This window comes from Aquila chrysaetos, chromosome 8 (assembly GCF_900496995.4).
Source record: "Aquila chrysaetos chrysaetos chromosome 8, bAquChr1.4, whole genome shotgun sequence".
Taxonomy (NCBI): Eukaryota; Metazoa; Chordata; class Aves; order Accipitriformes; family Accipitridae; genus Aquila; species Aquila chrysaetos.
The window spans coordinates 18,013,041-18,028,642 of NC_044011.1; the positions used below are offsets into that span (position 1 = coordinate 18,013,041).

General features: G+C 37.7%; 2 protein-coding genes across 22 annotated transcripts in view; one reads left to right on the forward strand and one right to left on the reverse strand.

The window, feature by feature from the left end:
• The window catches only part of SERAC1 (serine active site containing 1), a 28,405-nt gene extending 22,266 nt beyond the window's left edge, over positions 1 to 6,139 (reverse strand). For 4 of the 17 annotated variants that reach the window (XR_005933026.1, XR_005933027.1, XR_005933028.1 and 1 more), the window contains exons 1-6: positions 5,628 to 5,999; positions 2,860 to 2,951; positions 2,165 to 2,279; positions 1,443 to 1,479; positions 997 to 1,148; positions 574 to 663 (exon numbers count right to left, since the gene is read on the reverse strand). Coding sequence is in view for 14 of the 17 variants with exons in the window: in XM_041125473.1 (XP_040981407.1) it covers positions 574 to 663; positions 997 to 1,148; positions 1,443 to 1,479; positions 2,165 to 2,279; positions 2,860 to 2,868 (403 nt within the window). In the remaining 3 variants the exon portion in view is untranslated. Of the gene's footprint in view, positions 1 to 573; positions 664 to 996; positions 1,149 to 1,442; positions 1,526 to 2,164; positions 2,299 to 2,859; positions 2,954 to 3,818; positions 5,594 to 5,627; positions 6,000 to 6,036 lie in introns of those variants that run through there. The other 13 variants (XM_041125472.1, XM_030022857.2, XM_030022856.2 and 10 more) reach the window with 12 other exon arrangements.
• Positions 6,113 to 10,452, forward strand: GTF2H5 (general transcription factor IIH subunit 5). Of its 5 annotated transcripts, none has more exons than XM_030022866.2 (3): positions 6,113 to 6,238; positions 6,672 to 6,790; positions 9,875 to 10,452. In XM_030022866.2, the coding sequence occupies exons 1-3, from the start codon at positions 6,164 to 6,166 to the stop codon at positions 10,053 to 10,055; spliced, it is 375 nt and encodes a 124-aa protein (XP_029878726.1). In that variant the 5' UTR covers positions 6,113 to 6,163; the 3' UTR covers positions 10,056 to 10,452. The 5 variants fall into 5 exon arrangements, with proteins under 5 accessions (XP_029878726.1, XP_029878728.1, XP_029878725.1 ...); XM_030022868.2 differs by having other exon boundaries at positions 6,124 to 6,191; XM_030022865.2 differs by having other exon boundaries at positions 6,158 to 6,249.
• Positions 10,453 to 15,602: the final 5,150 nt, after the last annotated feature.

Consider the following 15,602-nt stretch of genomic DNA (forward strand, 5'->3'; position numbering starts at 1 on the left):
TTTCATAGCATGACAGTGGAGGTACATATTGTTATAATCATTTAACAGATAGTTAAATGAGAATAGATAGTATGCCTCAGGAGCACAGTTTCTTATATGAATTGAAATTCTTATTTTAAATTACTCTAAAAAGCAGTGACACACTGTTACAAAAAGAGTGTGCTGCTATCTGTTAATACTGGCAGTTCTGTGGAGAGCGTAACATACTCTCAAAATTTCATTTTAGGCAAGTATCTCATTTCCCAAATGCCTTTTGTACACAAAACTGCTATCAAATATTAACGTGGTATCTTAAGCTTCATATTTATTTCGAAACAGGGAAAAAAAAAAAAAAATCTCAAATATCTTCTCAACCGTCACTTTCATTTACTTTAAGAAAAGGAATGTTTTTAATACACAGAAAATATACTAATATTCTATCTTAATACAGAAAATTATAAGTAATATTACCATTGTTTCAAACACAAAAGAACACGTTAAGTTTGTAAGGAAAATTATTTTACTTTCTAAAAGGCTTATATTTTACTATTCAAAAATAATAATCACAGACAAAGCCATGCCTTCAATACCTACCATTAAAAGGTCTCCGGAAAATTTTAGCTTCTGTTTCTAGAATTTTCCTCACTGCTTTATGGATTTCTTTTCTGGCGTGGTACGTGATCCCTACAAGAGTATTTTTAGATTGCTAGAAGTCTGAAAGACAGTTCTCTCACATTACTTTTCATATATATATATATATATATATATAAAAAAATATACACACACACATACACGGACATATATGTAGAGAATTCTCTCATACATAAAGAACTGTATGTATAGAACGATCTTAAAAAAACAGCCACCAGCTTAAAATAAATTTGGTGACATTGTGAAGAATATTGGTTTTGTAACAGATCTCAGGAAACGTAACTTTCCTTATATAAGGGTGACTTCTAGAAACATTCTAATCTCATAAAACTCTATTTTTAGAACCCAAACAATTATGCATCTTACCTTGATAGTCACTTGGATTTACAGACGTTGTACGTATGTATACATAGGATTTAAGTTTTTCTTGATGTATAGCTTGAGTATCAATTTGCAGTAACTTCTTTAAGGACAGGACTTCATACGTAATGAACACAAAACCTCTAGATAAAAGAAAACTGCATATGAATATTAATTAAAAAATATTATAGCAAAAATACGATAACAATCATTTTAGTATAAATCATCCAGATTTTACTGAATATATAATAGTCTGCAGATTATTTTAATTGAGCAAAGTAGAGAAAAGACTCTAAAATACTGGAAGCAACAACTATCAGAAAATATGCTTCAAAACTATATCCTACCATGTCTAAAGGTCTCCTAGTACTGTCACATTTTTTGAAAGATACGCGAATTAAAACTTTAACTGTATACATAAGTTACATATATGCTTGTCAGGTACAACTTACCCTAGTATAAGCGATCCAGTTACTTTTGCAATTTTTCCTTGAAAAGATGAAAAATTCATGTCAAACAAAGTTGTGTGCATCACCTCAATATAAACACAGTTAGCATTTGATTATGAGACAGTAAGAATGTCAGCCATTAAGAGTAAGCTTTTTTAAACAACTTCTATTGCTCTCTGGCTTTCAGGAAATCATTACCTAAATTTACAAATGGAGAAAACATTACTTGATCAGAATTTCCTGCTCTCCTAAGCAAGATGATACAACATGTATCCTGCCAGTGCTATTTACTTTTGAGTATTGCTACATATTAATTACATTAATTGCTCAGCTGCAGGAATCAACAGTAAACTTTCTCTGCCTGTACCACTAGCATTCATTTGGAACTCTAGATTACAAGGATTTAACTTTTTCTTACATGGTGTGGATATTTCTTCAATGTATATTAATACATACAGGAGTATGCATGTTCTTTGAAAAGTCCTGCAGAGTATCCCTAAGAAAATATACGGTTTTTAAATTATTCCATTGAATCTAATTTATAAAGCAAACAGCTGAATAAATACATGCCACTTGCAACAATTTCCCTTTAAGTCTAATGATCCTGTCAGATTTGAGCTATTTTGCCTGGACAAAGTTGAGCTGATTATCTGGATGTTAAGGATCTCAATACGGATAAACTCTATTATTACCAGTAGCAGCAAACCCAATGAAACACATCTCACCTATCATGAATAATTTCTTTTCCTCAGCATGAATTGGGAGATTTGCCCCACAACCACTGCCACCAGGTTCTGTCTTTGCGAGACCATAAGAATTTTGCATGCAGACAAGAGGCAGCTACAAGTTGAAGAAAGAACTGGCAGAGAAGGTTGAAAAGGCAAAAAAATGCAATGCTTCCGGTAGAGCAGAAATGGAAATATCCTATCTTTTAATGCTCAAAAATAAACTTCTGTATAGAATGACAATTCTTACAATTCCGAAGGCACCAAAGAAAGCAGAGACTATGCAGGAAAGACTGCAGAACTAATATCAGTAAAGGAGGAAGAAACAACAGAAACATACTTTATTCAAACTTTATTCACGGTTTATGAAAGTTGTTTCATGGTTCTAGAGATTACAAAAACAAGTCAGATACAAAATGGAGTTTAAAATAGTTTAATGAGATTGCATTGGGGGTGGGAGGGGGCACCCTCATCTCATGTTCTAATCCCAGATAATCTGCTGGTGTCATTATACATATCACCATGCAAAGCAAGGTCAGAAGCAGACATCCACTTTAGGCAAATAAAAGCTTTTAATCACAAAGTATTCAGGGATTTAGATGTTTAGTATCATTTAATTATGCATGGCATCATACCAACACAGATTTTTCCTTTTTATTAACACTTCAGATCAATACATATAGAACTATACTTACTGATATCATTCCAGGGTAGGTGTGTTTTTGTGGCTGGACCAGAGGTTCCTATTCGTCTACAGCAAAATATACAGTAAGCAGCCACTGACATTCTGCGTATTTAAAAAAAAAAGAAAAAGTAATGATTGATTTGAGAATCACAGCAGAAAACCTATAGCAGTTTTTTCCTGTCTTTTTACAGCAAAGGTCATGATAGCAAAGGTGATGATTTACAGCAAAGGTCACAATAAACCATATTTGTGTCATTTCACTCCATATAAAGTGCTCTAATTAAAGAAGTCTATAAACTCCTCAATTTAATAGGCTGCATTTCAATTACAAGAAAAGTTTAAAGCAGTTTTTCATAGTTATGTGTTACTGTTGATTTTAGTGAGTATGTATCTCCAATTAATTTCTCTGCTTGCAAGTCTCCTTTCCTACTTCTTAGTAACTCTGCCTTAAATACCACATATGGTCATATCTCCATCAAGACATTATTCAATATGACACAGGCTTTAATACAACTCAGTAACCAACTGCTTTTAAAGTTCACAATTGATTGTGTTAGCAAGTCTTTTATTTTGACTAACAAGGCTCCAAGAACTAACTACTACATATTTTTGCCTTTAAAGGGCAAATCCATCTAATACTTCAAGAACATAAAAACTCTACAGCTAAAAAAATAAGTAACGGTTCTAAAATGCTCTGACTCCATAAGCTCATGAAACTCATCGGCCATGCTTACAGGTAAAACATAGGGGACACATCTCATTCTAGAAAAATTCTTACACATGTGAAAGAATGAAAACCTAGCCATAACCATGAAGAAGAGAACCTTCTCTAAAATTAAGACCTTAGCAATTCAATGTTATGAAGACACAGAATACTGACAGACTAATTGCACTGTATTCACTGAATGCTGACATCAAACTAGAATTTTTTTTCCAGTCACAAACACATATAACGTATCTTAGAATTACCAAAGTTCTGAATGTACAAGCAATCCTGTGCGAGCATGAATCTTCTTGACAGTAATGGTCTCCATGAAAGTAGTATCTGAGTTCTTCAGAAATATGAAACGATTTACTCTTCTGACCTATCTATGATGCAAGGCATGAACTTTCCTGATTTTACAGGTAGGAAGATGAGTTAAGACGAGCATGCTGCAACTTCCTTACACATTCTAGATATTACCTTGCCTCTTTGAACAAGTGGGACTATTCAGGAGGGACCATAAAGGAGCCATGCTCTTTAGGCCACTGATCAAGGCTGTATCTTAACCTCTGCACAGTGAGGTTCAAAGAAAATATAGTTACATTAGTCAAGCACTGAAAACCAAGGCAATTTAGGCCAGGCAAAAGCACCAATTCCTGTTTCTATCACTCACATATATTTACTATTTTACGTATTAGCAGAATTTACTGTCTTTACATTTGATTTATATAAGAAAAACTTACCTAAGTTAGGAAAATAAACAAATTGGCTTTGGCAACCCATGACAACAATCAAGTTCTGCATGTTACTTCTGCCAAAGACTTAATCTCAAGTCTTAGTAGACAGAATGTGAAGTATTTTTAGTACGAGAATTATGCCAAAATCCAGAAAGAATATCAAACATTTATAGCAATCGCAAAACAAACAAAAAAATGTTTTTGCAGAAGTAACATGAAATTCATATTTTATGATCTAGTGTCTGCATTGATACATCTACACTGACTGAAACACCGAGTTAGTCTGTTTAAACGGATTTTAAACCACACCACTCTTTCTCATGTATTTATCAAATTATTATGTTGGAAACATAGACGTCCTTATTAAATGTCAAATTAAGTCTATAACACCACAACGACAATTAACTCAAAATGATAAAATGTCAGGTGTGTAGATCTTGATCAGTAAATCTGATCTTGAAATATGGGAGCCCCTGATATTCTCCTTGAATTGAAGGCAATCTCTACAGATCAAAAAAAAAGAGCTTATATTGCTTTTTATGTCAGCATCCAATTTCTCTAAACAAGGAGACTTTTTTCCTTCCTTCCATTAAGATGCCTTCCTCTTTTCCTGTTTCCCCAAAAGTTTTGATTTTTCCTTCTCTCTTGCTTGTGTTTAGGAGATTTTGGAAAAACAGCATCACCCCAGCACTGCCACAGTCACAGCAGACAACTTTTTGGCTTCTGTCATTTCTGTCCCATTCACTTCAACAGAGTATACAACACTATGAAACACTTTAAAGACATTAACAGTCCTCTGGAGACACCTCCCCCTCCTCCAAACACTCTAATTTATGGCAGTACCTTTACTATCTTTATTCACAGAACCACGGTACTCATATTTATTCTTCTACCCAGCCACAGTGTGTAACTGCAATAACATGTAGTTCAGTGACAGCAGGTGCCACAATTCCCTGAATTCAAAACATTCACCTGCAAACCCATGAGGCCAAAGCAAGTACCATTTCCTTGTTGCCAGGAACCTCTGTTCAGGTCTGAGAGCAAATATGCTTAGGTATACACAAATATAATGCAAAAGGACGCGTTTTGCACCGTTTCACAGCTGGTTCAGGGAGCTCTGCAGTCTGCAACAAACTCCTGCACCGGCCCATGCCGATGAGGCTGCATCGTGCCAACGTTTCTGTCATTACCCCGGCGTGGGGCAGGAACACTGCTGCCTTGCAACTAGGGCACATTTGAAAAAAAATACAATTTTAGGCAATGCAACATCCAAAGGCCAAGGAGCAAAGCGGGGATAACTCTGTGCCTCTTTCCAAAGGGGAAAAAAACATTTGTTACCTTTTCTGCGCTCACACGGAGCAGGTGAAGCCTAAGGCACCACTAATTTCTGGAGGTTTTTCACAAGCGCGGGCTGCCCCGGGGTCTCCCCGCGCCCGGGCGGGGCCATGCCGCTCGGCGGGCCGGGGCCGGGGCGCCGGGGGGCGGCGCAGGCGCCCTCGCCGCTGCGGGCTCCCGGAGCCGGGATGGACTTAGACGCCGAAATCATTAAAACGATAATAAATATCAAACCGGGAAAACACACCGCAAATCCTGTGAGGTAAACAAGCACGCCGCCTCGGCAGGCGGTGACGGCGGGGCTGAGATCCCCCGTGTCCCGCCCCAGACCCCAACCCCGCCCGCCCGCCAGCCGGCCAGCCAGCCGCCATTACCGACCCCCCCCCCGCCCCCAGGCAAACGCCGCTGCTACCTTCCGCCTCTCCTCCCCGCACCCGGCACCGGCGCCTACGCGCTCCCGTGACGCCAGCACGCTGCAGGTAGCCCGGCCAATCCGGAGGCGATGCCGGAAGCGGAGGCGGGAGAGGGGGAGGTCGCGCATGCGTATGGCTCAGCGGCCGCCGGCGGGTGCGGTAACTCCGTCGTTAGGGAAGCGGTCGGCGGTAGTGGCCGAGGTGAAGGGCGGGTGGGACCGGAGCTCCTGGGAGCGGCGGGGCCTGCCGGTCGGGAGTCGTCCCGCCCGTTCAACGTCCCTGGCCGTCCCAGCGGCGCGTTGGGCTCGTCTCCCTCCGCCCAGGCCGCCTTTCGCAAGGCCGCGGCTCGCCTCCGCCGGCAGAAGGGCCGGTAGTCGGCCGCAGCCGCTGGAGGAGCTCGGCGGGGCTGGCGGGGGGCAGAGGTGCCTGGACTGCACTCAGGGGTGAGGGGAGGTGACTTCAGTTTTTACAGCTCAGTGCCACAGCTGAGCGGGCCCTGCTGCCCCGGCCCGGCCCTGCGCGCCTCTCTCCAAGCCCCCGGCCTCTCGGCCTAGTAGCGCTGCTGGTCCGGGGGAGGTGAGCTGTCTTGAAGGGTCAATGAGTTCAACCAAGGCGTTGTTTCTTTTTCTTTCAGATTTCCTCTGTTTACGTGTGTAACCCAAAGCAAGAGTTGTTCTTGTCACCCCTTCCTGTCAGTGTTTGTGAGAGAACTGAGAAGATGGTGAATGTTCTGAAAGGTGTTCTGATTGAATGGTTAGTAACAGCACTTATTGCTTCTCGTTGTGTCAAAGTACTTATTTCTTTAGAGCTGGAAATATTCTAAGTAACTTAAGAGTCTAGACAAAAAAAAAAATTGTTGTGAGAAGGGATGATGCTGAACAAGCAGACAACAGGAAAGTATGGCCTTTTGGGAAGAAGGAAAGAGGCAGTTGTAGGTAATCCTAATTCCAAACTAACTTTTCTTTTCAAGATATTGTTTTCCACTTATGCTTAGCCACTAGATGTTCCCTCTTGTTCTTTATATTGCTTACAAATAATGGGGTTTGTTGTTGTTGTTTGTTAGCAATGTGTATCTTTACTGATTCTAGAGGGAGGTGAGATAATCTTTCATCTTTTCTTTCCTGTCTTTTTTCATCAGTTCCAGTCCAAATTCTGTTCAAGGCTGACATGTGCCTCTGTTTGTAGATCATACTTGAAAGGAGTATGCTTGTAGTTTGTAAAAGTAAGCTTTTGATGTATGTGCAGTAAACATGTTTTCATACAATCTGAAGTCTCTAGACTAAGAATCAGATAACTGGTTACCTCCAAAGTAAAAAGAAGCATCAGTCAAGATTTGTGGGGTCATTGCATAGCATTATACGACATATAAAATTTCTGTTGTACACTTAGATTGTAAACATATTAACAGATTATAACTACACAAAAGCAGAAGAACCTTCAACCTCTGTGATGTGCCTGCATATAGCTGTGATCTTGCAGCAGCTAACTTCTGAGCTGACTGGATGCTAGCTAGCTGAAGTCTGGATGTCGGCTATGTGTGAGCAGTTCAGAGCCTAAACTCTGCTATAACAAAAAGCCTGTCTTCTCAGATTTGGCTCCCTGCTAGTACCTGAAGCACAAGAAATTGCGTGCCTGCAGCTGACTGTGATGATGCCCAGAGTAGAATTGTTGACTGACAAGACAAGAAGTTCTAAAATCTCAAGCAGTTAGCAAAATATTTTATTTTGCGCCTTATGTATTTATTTTACACATACCTAAAGATCCTTGTATTTTTATTCAGCTCTGTGGCCACATCCCACTTAGTATTAGCATGGAACTTAATCATTCTCCCTGGAAGGGAAGGGAATTTTCTCTCTGATAACAAATCTACAACATTTGTTATGCCATCAGATGTTTTCAACAGCTCTGTGGGAAACTGACCTTTGAGTTGGTTTTGCTAGCTCTTGGTGATTTGGTTTTGTTCGTTTTCTCCCCACCTTTGCGTAAGGGTAGCCTATGATTGGGCACAAAATTCCATCCTAGAAGAAGATGCAGAATTACTATAAACCTGTCCTCTTGTTTACACTTCAGATACAAGTTTTTTACAACCCAGTTTTCTGAGGATGTTTAAGATACCAAATGGATAGGGAGTGGAAAAAAAATACACTTCTGAATGTGTAAATCATGCAAATAAAATAGTGAAATGTTGTGCCGGTCTTTTTTTATCCATATTCTTCCAATAAATAGCTAAACTTTTCTGAAGACACCATATCAAGGATTATAATCTTCAAGTACTATAAAGAGATCAGTGTTTCTGCTGTGGCATGTATCTACTGGCACTGGTTACAGTTCTGTATGTTGATTGTGTGAAAACCAGTCTGTGGGTGCTGCCTAACATCATAAAGGCTGGTCATACCAACTAGGACAAAAGCAATGCCATCTAGTACTACTAATGGGAGTCACTAAAGTACAACTGAATGAAACAAGCAAAAAATGAACTTCCCTGCACCCATCCAAAGGGGGATGTGGAAGGATGCTGGGAACAACATACTTCTGGTATCTGATTTTTCTCAATTCTTTTGTTTCTGTTCTTACATACCAGAGTGCATAAATAATGGCTCTTCTAAAGAAGATACAGCTTCCAGACATTCCCATTCTCTTTTCCTCAAAATCACTTTATACTTTGAAAACTCATCTTACTCTAGTCATGCTTCTGCAGGTTTGAGGCTAATATTAAAGGTTGTTTTTTGAGTTGCTGGTTAAGAGACAGGGGAAGGGTTTGGTCTCATAGTGCATGTCTTTGCACCATATATATGTTTAGGTAAGGGAAAATTAGTCCTCATACTGCATTTAAAAGAGAGAAGATTAACCAAGGGGTTCTTTTAAGATTTAATATGTTATTAAGAATTCTTTTTAAGACTTACTATGTTGCGAAAACAATTGTGTTCATAATTTTGAAAGTGTCCTGAGCTACCTGATTCCAATTTCCTGTATTTCTTGCACATATTCTTCACCAGTTGTTGCAATCAAATACTAAGTTTTACCAAAAAGCATGTTTTTCCTGTTTTATAAAAACTAGTATCAGAATACTACTGTCTGAATTCTTCAAAATTTCAGTGGATCAAAGAGCTTGTCTTTTTAAGCCACTTTATCTAGCTGCTTAGTATAATGCAGCTGTTTCAGTTACCTGTAATTTCCATACTTCCAAAATGTTTTCTTTTAAACACTTAAATTTAACTTAGAAGGTGACATCATGAAAAAGAAGAGACTATTCAGTTACAGTGTGATAAATGTACAATTCATACATGACCACTTTTTCTCTGTGCTATAATACTTCGAGCGAAATCTATGTTCTGGGTTTTGGTTACCCTCAAACAAAAACATGCTTTAAGAAAACCTGTTTCTATGGTGCTATTGCTGAAGATAGAAATGTAGGTTCAAACTTGCCTTATTTTTTGCTTAAGCTACTTTAACAGCAGCATAGGGGCACTTCTCTGCTAATCAAGCAGCTAGTTCTTCTCATTAGACTTCATTACCAGTTTATTTTTATCTCTAAAGTAACCCAAGCAATTACTATTGTGAAAGAAACAACTTTTTCAAAAGCTTCTGTTGTGGTTTAACCCCAGCTGGGAACTAAGCACCACACAGCTGCTTGCACAGATGGTCTTGAAGTTACAGCTCCAATTTCCCAAAACCAGCACAGCTACATAAACTTTGTTTAAATTGTGAGCAGCTCTTGAAATTAATATTAATTTCCCAAAGAACTCTAAGAGTGTCTTCAAACAGTGGTTTTTTTGTTTGTTTTTAACTGTATCTCATTACAATGAGGTGGGATCTGATGTGTGTTTGTCTTTACAGTGACCCAGCAATGAAGCAGTTTCTGCTCTACTTGGATGAGTCAAATGCATTGGGAAAGAAGTTCATCATACAAGACCTGGATGAAACTCATGTCTTTGTATTAGCCGAGTTGGTTAACTTCCTCCAGGAGAGAGTGGGCGAGTTAATGGACCAGAACTCTTTTCCTATTACTCAGAAGTAAAAAGACTAGAGAAATGAGATTACTGCGAGTTTTGGAATAGTGTATTTCAATAGCTTGGGTTGTTACTGTTTTAATAGATACACTGTGGTTAGTAAGTTCTACATGGAAGTGGTTACTCTAGAAAATGGATCATTTTCATAGGCAAAATACTCTTGAATTGGATTTTATTTCTCATTTTGAAAGATTATGGTATCTTTATTAAAATCCTTAAAATGATACACTTGAGGACTTGCCTAGAAAATTTTTGATGCATGCTCTCTGTTTTTCCTTTAGAATTTTTATCTTGCAAGGTGTTATGACTCAAAAATTAGAGTAGTGTTTCTGTTTTGGAATGCTATATGAACTCCTCTGGCATGTTACATTCCTGTGGAATTGATTAAATCTGGTTATAGTGTGACTGACAGAATATAAAGAGTGTCTGTTAAAGTATGATCTATGCTTGATGGAACATCTCCATAAGTTGACGGCATGGTCAGATACTGTTTTAACTTGGTGGGTTTTGTACACCAAAATGAAAGTTGGTGTGAGGTTTTTTTGGGGTTTTTTTTTAGTTGTTCTTGAGTTTTTTTGGTTTGGGGTTTGGGTTTTTTTTTTCAAACATTTTACAAATGCTCCATACTACTTGCCTACTTTTACCAAGGCTATCCTTTGTTTTGTGTTGTTCCGGGTTTGGGGAGTGGTGGTGGGAATCTAGGTGTTTGGAGGGGAAGTGGGGATGTGAGGGGATGGGGACGACAAAATCCATTATCCTAGATCATTCCATTTTAACTGTAAATTGATTACTTGCATATCAACAATACCAAATTAAAGGGGTAACATAAATGGGAGACCAGTCATTTAGATACAATTGCTTGTATTTTTCCACTGAAGCTAATACCTAGTCACAATAACCCATGTGATCAGGAAGGGGAAATAAAGACTTAGTTGCTCTACCTGTGAAGAAGAAAGCTGGTTTGGGTTTTTTGGGGGTGTTCGGGTTTTGTTGGTTGTTTTTTGGGTTTTTGGTTTGGTTTTTCTTCTTTCTTCAGCTTAGCCTTCCTCCCCTACTGCACTTTGCTGCAAAGAAAATGCCTCATAATTTCATAGTTTGGGGGGGGGGCGGGGCTATACTGTATTTGTAACTCACTATCTCAGACACTGGCTTATTTAGTAAGTCAGTGCATGACGATAAAACTTGTGAAGATTTCTGTCTACAAATATGGCAGATACAGATTACAGAAACAAAAAGAATAACGTATTACCTTTTCTCTTATCCTACTTCCTACTCAAAATAGTCAAATTTATTGGATCTATAAGTAATCATTTATAAATGAAAGACTTCTGGGATATTACTTCAAAAGGAAGGTTGGTTTTCAGAGCTGCTCATGTACATCAGATAGATGCCATCTTTTTATCTTTGGGGAAAAAATGAGTGTAAATAGAAAGGCTTATATAAGGAACAGTTTTCTTTACTGACTCTCCCACCATTGCTTTTTTTTTTCTTGTCCAGTAGATACTGATATCAGATTTGTTGGTGGTTTTGGTTTTTTTGGCTTTTGTTTGTTTGTTTTTGTTGTTTTGTTTTGGTTTTTTTCCCCAGGAATAGGGAAGCTTCAGGAGCAAGTTTCATTAGATGTTTTTAATCACAAAGCTGTCCAAAGAAAGTTCTGCAGAATTGCATATATTCAGGCTCATGTGGATGAACAAATAGCCCTGTGGAATTTAGCTTCATGTAGTTTCTGGCACCCCCCCTTCTCTCTGACTGAATAGAACGATGGGTTTTGGTCCAAGTTGTTTCATCTCTTTCTTTTACAAATGGATGCTTCCCCAGTCACACAGATCAAGAACCAGCTACGCATCTTCACTTGAAATAAAAAGTTGAAATCTTGTATGAATGGTTTATGGTTCCTTAACTCTTTCTTGAGATTGGTCAAATGTTGACCTCATAACTGTTATTTTGTGGAACATAATTGGATGCTCATTTAATGGAGAGATAATCAGTAGTCTTAACATGGCATGCTGGCTTAATGCAATTTATTAAAAGTGTCTTAGATCCTTTGGAAACTTGGTTTATTTTCCATCCAGATTTTGATGAAACGTAGATGATCCCTCTCTCTTCGAATGACGGTATTTGAAAAGTCATGTTAGAATTACACCTGTTAAACTTACCTGTATTTAGCATGTCTAGTGCTACATTTCTATTGTGATTTTCCTTTTAAGTCTATGATAAACTTCTTGCAGTTCTTGGCTTTTTCTCCTGGTTAATTGTACAGCTTTATTGTTGCATTACATGTGTTTTAGCTTACATTGCCAGTGAAAAATGGCTTATGTAATACAGAGGGATAAAAGTTCCAAACTGTATAAACTAAACAGTTAGGCATGCTCTCAGTCTTTTTCAAGCAATCATGTTTATGGGTTTTAACTTCTAAACCTGTCAAGACTTAGATCCTTCCTGCAGCCTAACCAGGCCTAACTGATTCTGTGCTGGAAGAGTAAACAAAAGATATGAAGAAGCAAATTGGTATTTCCAAATGGGGTCTGAGGAGCTGAGTTCTCTGGAATTTCTGGGGAAAAAAGGGTCTTGAATCATGTAGTGTGGTGGAGGAAATCCAATGAGGAAGCTTGTAGAACTTCAGTATGTATATGTATTAAAAAAAACCCCAAACACACAAGGGTTTCTGGGGTTGAATAAAGTGGGACCGCAGGAAGCTTTTTTTTTTTTTTTTTTTAAATGCATATAATCCTAAAACTTATATGCTTTTAAGTATACATATATATATTGCCCAGATGGGAGAAAAGTAGATACTAGCTTTAAAAATATCAAGACATTTTGAGATAGTTAACATTTACACTTAGAGATTTTAAATGTTTTCACTGGCTTTCATTTAGGTGTGAAATATTATTAGTGAGTGGAGCTTGGAATTAAACACTGTGTTAAGAATATCTTATTATTTTTAAAGGCTGGAAGCATTTGAGAATAAAAGGTAAAGGAGATCCATTTAAATATATACATGTTTTGCTGATAGAGTTGATATGGTGAGAACATCAGCTCTGATTGTATTTGGAACGTTGTATGTTAATTTAGCATTCCTATCCATAGCTAGTAAGTTCACTTTTTTTTTTGCTGGTGTCCTGCATAGGGAGTATACTCTGCTTGGGTCCTAGTTGAGCAGCAAAAATAGAGCTTGAATGGCAGACTTCTTATTGCTTCTTGTTGAAGCAGCTAATTTTATCTTGATGGGCTTTCACTGCTAAGGGTTGAGCTGGTGCTTCACTTTGCTTTCACTCTGAGTTGAAAGTATCTTGTCTACTGGAGGAAGAGCATAGTAGACTAAGTACCTAAAGGACGCTTATTTGAACTTTGTTTCTTATTTGCTACTTATTTATACTTAGCTCTAAAAAAGCTTGCAAGTTCACTTGTTTGTGTTTTGTGATGCAAACAGTTGCTCTTGGGTAGTTACTGTAACTTTGAACAGGCTTATAAATACCACTTTCATTAACACAGATGCAGAAGCTAAAGAGTAATATTTGACAGAAAGGTGACAGATCTCCCTAAAGCAAGGTAAGAGAATTTGAACAATGCAAACAAAATATTTATATTAAGTGGGAAGAGGGGGTGGAAACTGAAAATGTAGCTTCCCATTAAAATAACGCAATAGCACCTCATTTTTATTGAAAATTACACTATTTGGTATTTTGTTTTTTGTTCAAGACTCAGATTATTTTTTTAAGTTTGTTTATTAATGGTCTTAAAAGAAAGCTGTGTAGTATGACCATAGTGTACCACAAAAGAAAATAAGCCTAAATGCTATCACATATTTAGATACTTTTAGAAATTGTGGGATAAGCTAATTCTGGAGGATGGGGTTTTTTAACATGGGGGTTGGCAGCATGATGAAGATGGCCCTGAGTTAGTAGAGATAGGGATTATAATGAATTTCTTAGCTTGTTACCAGAGCATAAGTCCCCTTTCCTTCTCTCCAGTACAACAGATAGCCCAGGGAGAGTAATTGTCTAGTGCAGTAAAGGAGGAAATAACCAACAATCAGTAGAGAGAATGGATGTGGCCTCAAGAAAGAAAACTGTTGAAAGAAAATAGAAAATGCTTCAGGGAACTGCACGATTTTATCTGAGAGAAGCCAGATTGAGTGGATTTGACTTTGTAGCTAAACTGACAGTGTTGTTTCATAAAAAGGTAGGCATCTGAATCCATTTGGAATGAAGAATGGTAGAGTGGGTTTGTTTATTTGTTTAGAAATTTAATGTGCTTATAATGATAGTTTGGTTTTTGTTCTATGTAGCACAGTGCTGAGAGCTAGATGGCTGGTGTGATGTGCTATACAAAAAATTCTCCAAGTGCTGTTTTACAGTCTTTCCAGGATTGTAGGTTGTATTCAAAAGCATATCTTCTGATTCTTTTTTTAATGTGGCATAGCAACAGATTTTACTGTTTTTTCTCACTCAAGTTAGCTCTGCAGGGCCACCTGAACCATGTGAGAACAAACTAGAGAACATGTATTTTATGCATTGATAGGATTGTTTACAGTGAGCTGAAGATAATGGTATTTCATAGTGTCATTAAAATGACTTATTTTAACCTTTCTTAGTTGGCATCATCACCACGAAGTGTCCAATTTCAGTCAGCCCCTAGGCTGAGCTTGCAAAAGTAGGGCTCTAAAAACTGTGTCTCTATATATGCGTGTGTGTATATATATTAAAAAAATCAACAAGTCTTTAATCATCTAAACCAACACAGGCTGAGAGGTATATTTTGTTCTTCCAACCAGGCAATAGGCCATTGAAGAAAACAGCAACCTTTTGTAATAAATCTTTTTGCAGTTCCCAATTCCACAGCAGATTCTGATCCTTTTCCCATACTGACTCGCTAATTATGCCACAAATGATCCCATTAAAGCTGGTGGTGGTTACTGTGAAATGAGGCATTACTCAGTATGTCAGATTTGGGTGTCCATGTTTGTTTTGTAATTCAGACTTTGGCAAGGCTTACATGTGCTATACAAAATTAAGGATTCAATAAATTGGTGAAGTTCATAATGATGCAGAAAAACATTTTTCCTAAAATAAGTCATTATCTTTAGTCTTATGACTTAACAACTAATAAGAAATTTAAAAAAATAGGGTCTCTGGTAGAAATATGATATGGCTCTTTTTTTTATATTTTTTTTTTTTTTAATGTTGAATAGAAATAATATTTTACCTATCTTTGTTTCATAGAAAAAGATTCTCAGGACTGAAGACTTAACAATTTGAAGGCAGACCAGTAAGGGGCGCTCTTACCAATATTTTAAACTCCTTTTTTAAAAATTGCTGCAGCATGGGCAATGCTGTGTCAGACTTACCATGCTTTGGAACATTAATATCTTTCTGGATATGCTTTCAGCTGGAGATGAACATTCAACTTCAAAGGATCCTCCTAGAAAGATATTTGCATTAGGAGATTTTGGAATGTAGTATCTTTAGCTCTGAAATTTCTTAGATGTTTAGTTATCCAATGTTTTCTTTCTGTGCTTAGGTGCACAGTCCTGTTACATTAAAATTACGTATCTG

Bases quoted from the DNA above. Each gene is read 5' to 3' on its own strand.
- GTF2H5 (XM_030022866.2), top strand. From the start codon at position 6,164: ATGCGTATGGCTCAGCGGCCGCCGGCGGGTGCGGTAACTCCGTCGTTA. The intron at 6,239-6,671 runs GTGAAGGGCGGG...TTTTTCTTTCAG, and splicing joins GGTCGGCGGTAGTGGCCGAG to ATTTCCTCTGTTTACGTGTG. The intron at 6,791-9,874 runs GTTAGTAACAGC...TTGTCTTTACAG, and splicing joins AAAGGTGTTCTGATTGAATG to TGACCCAGCAATGAAGCAGT.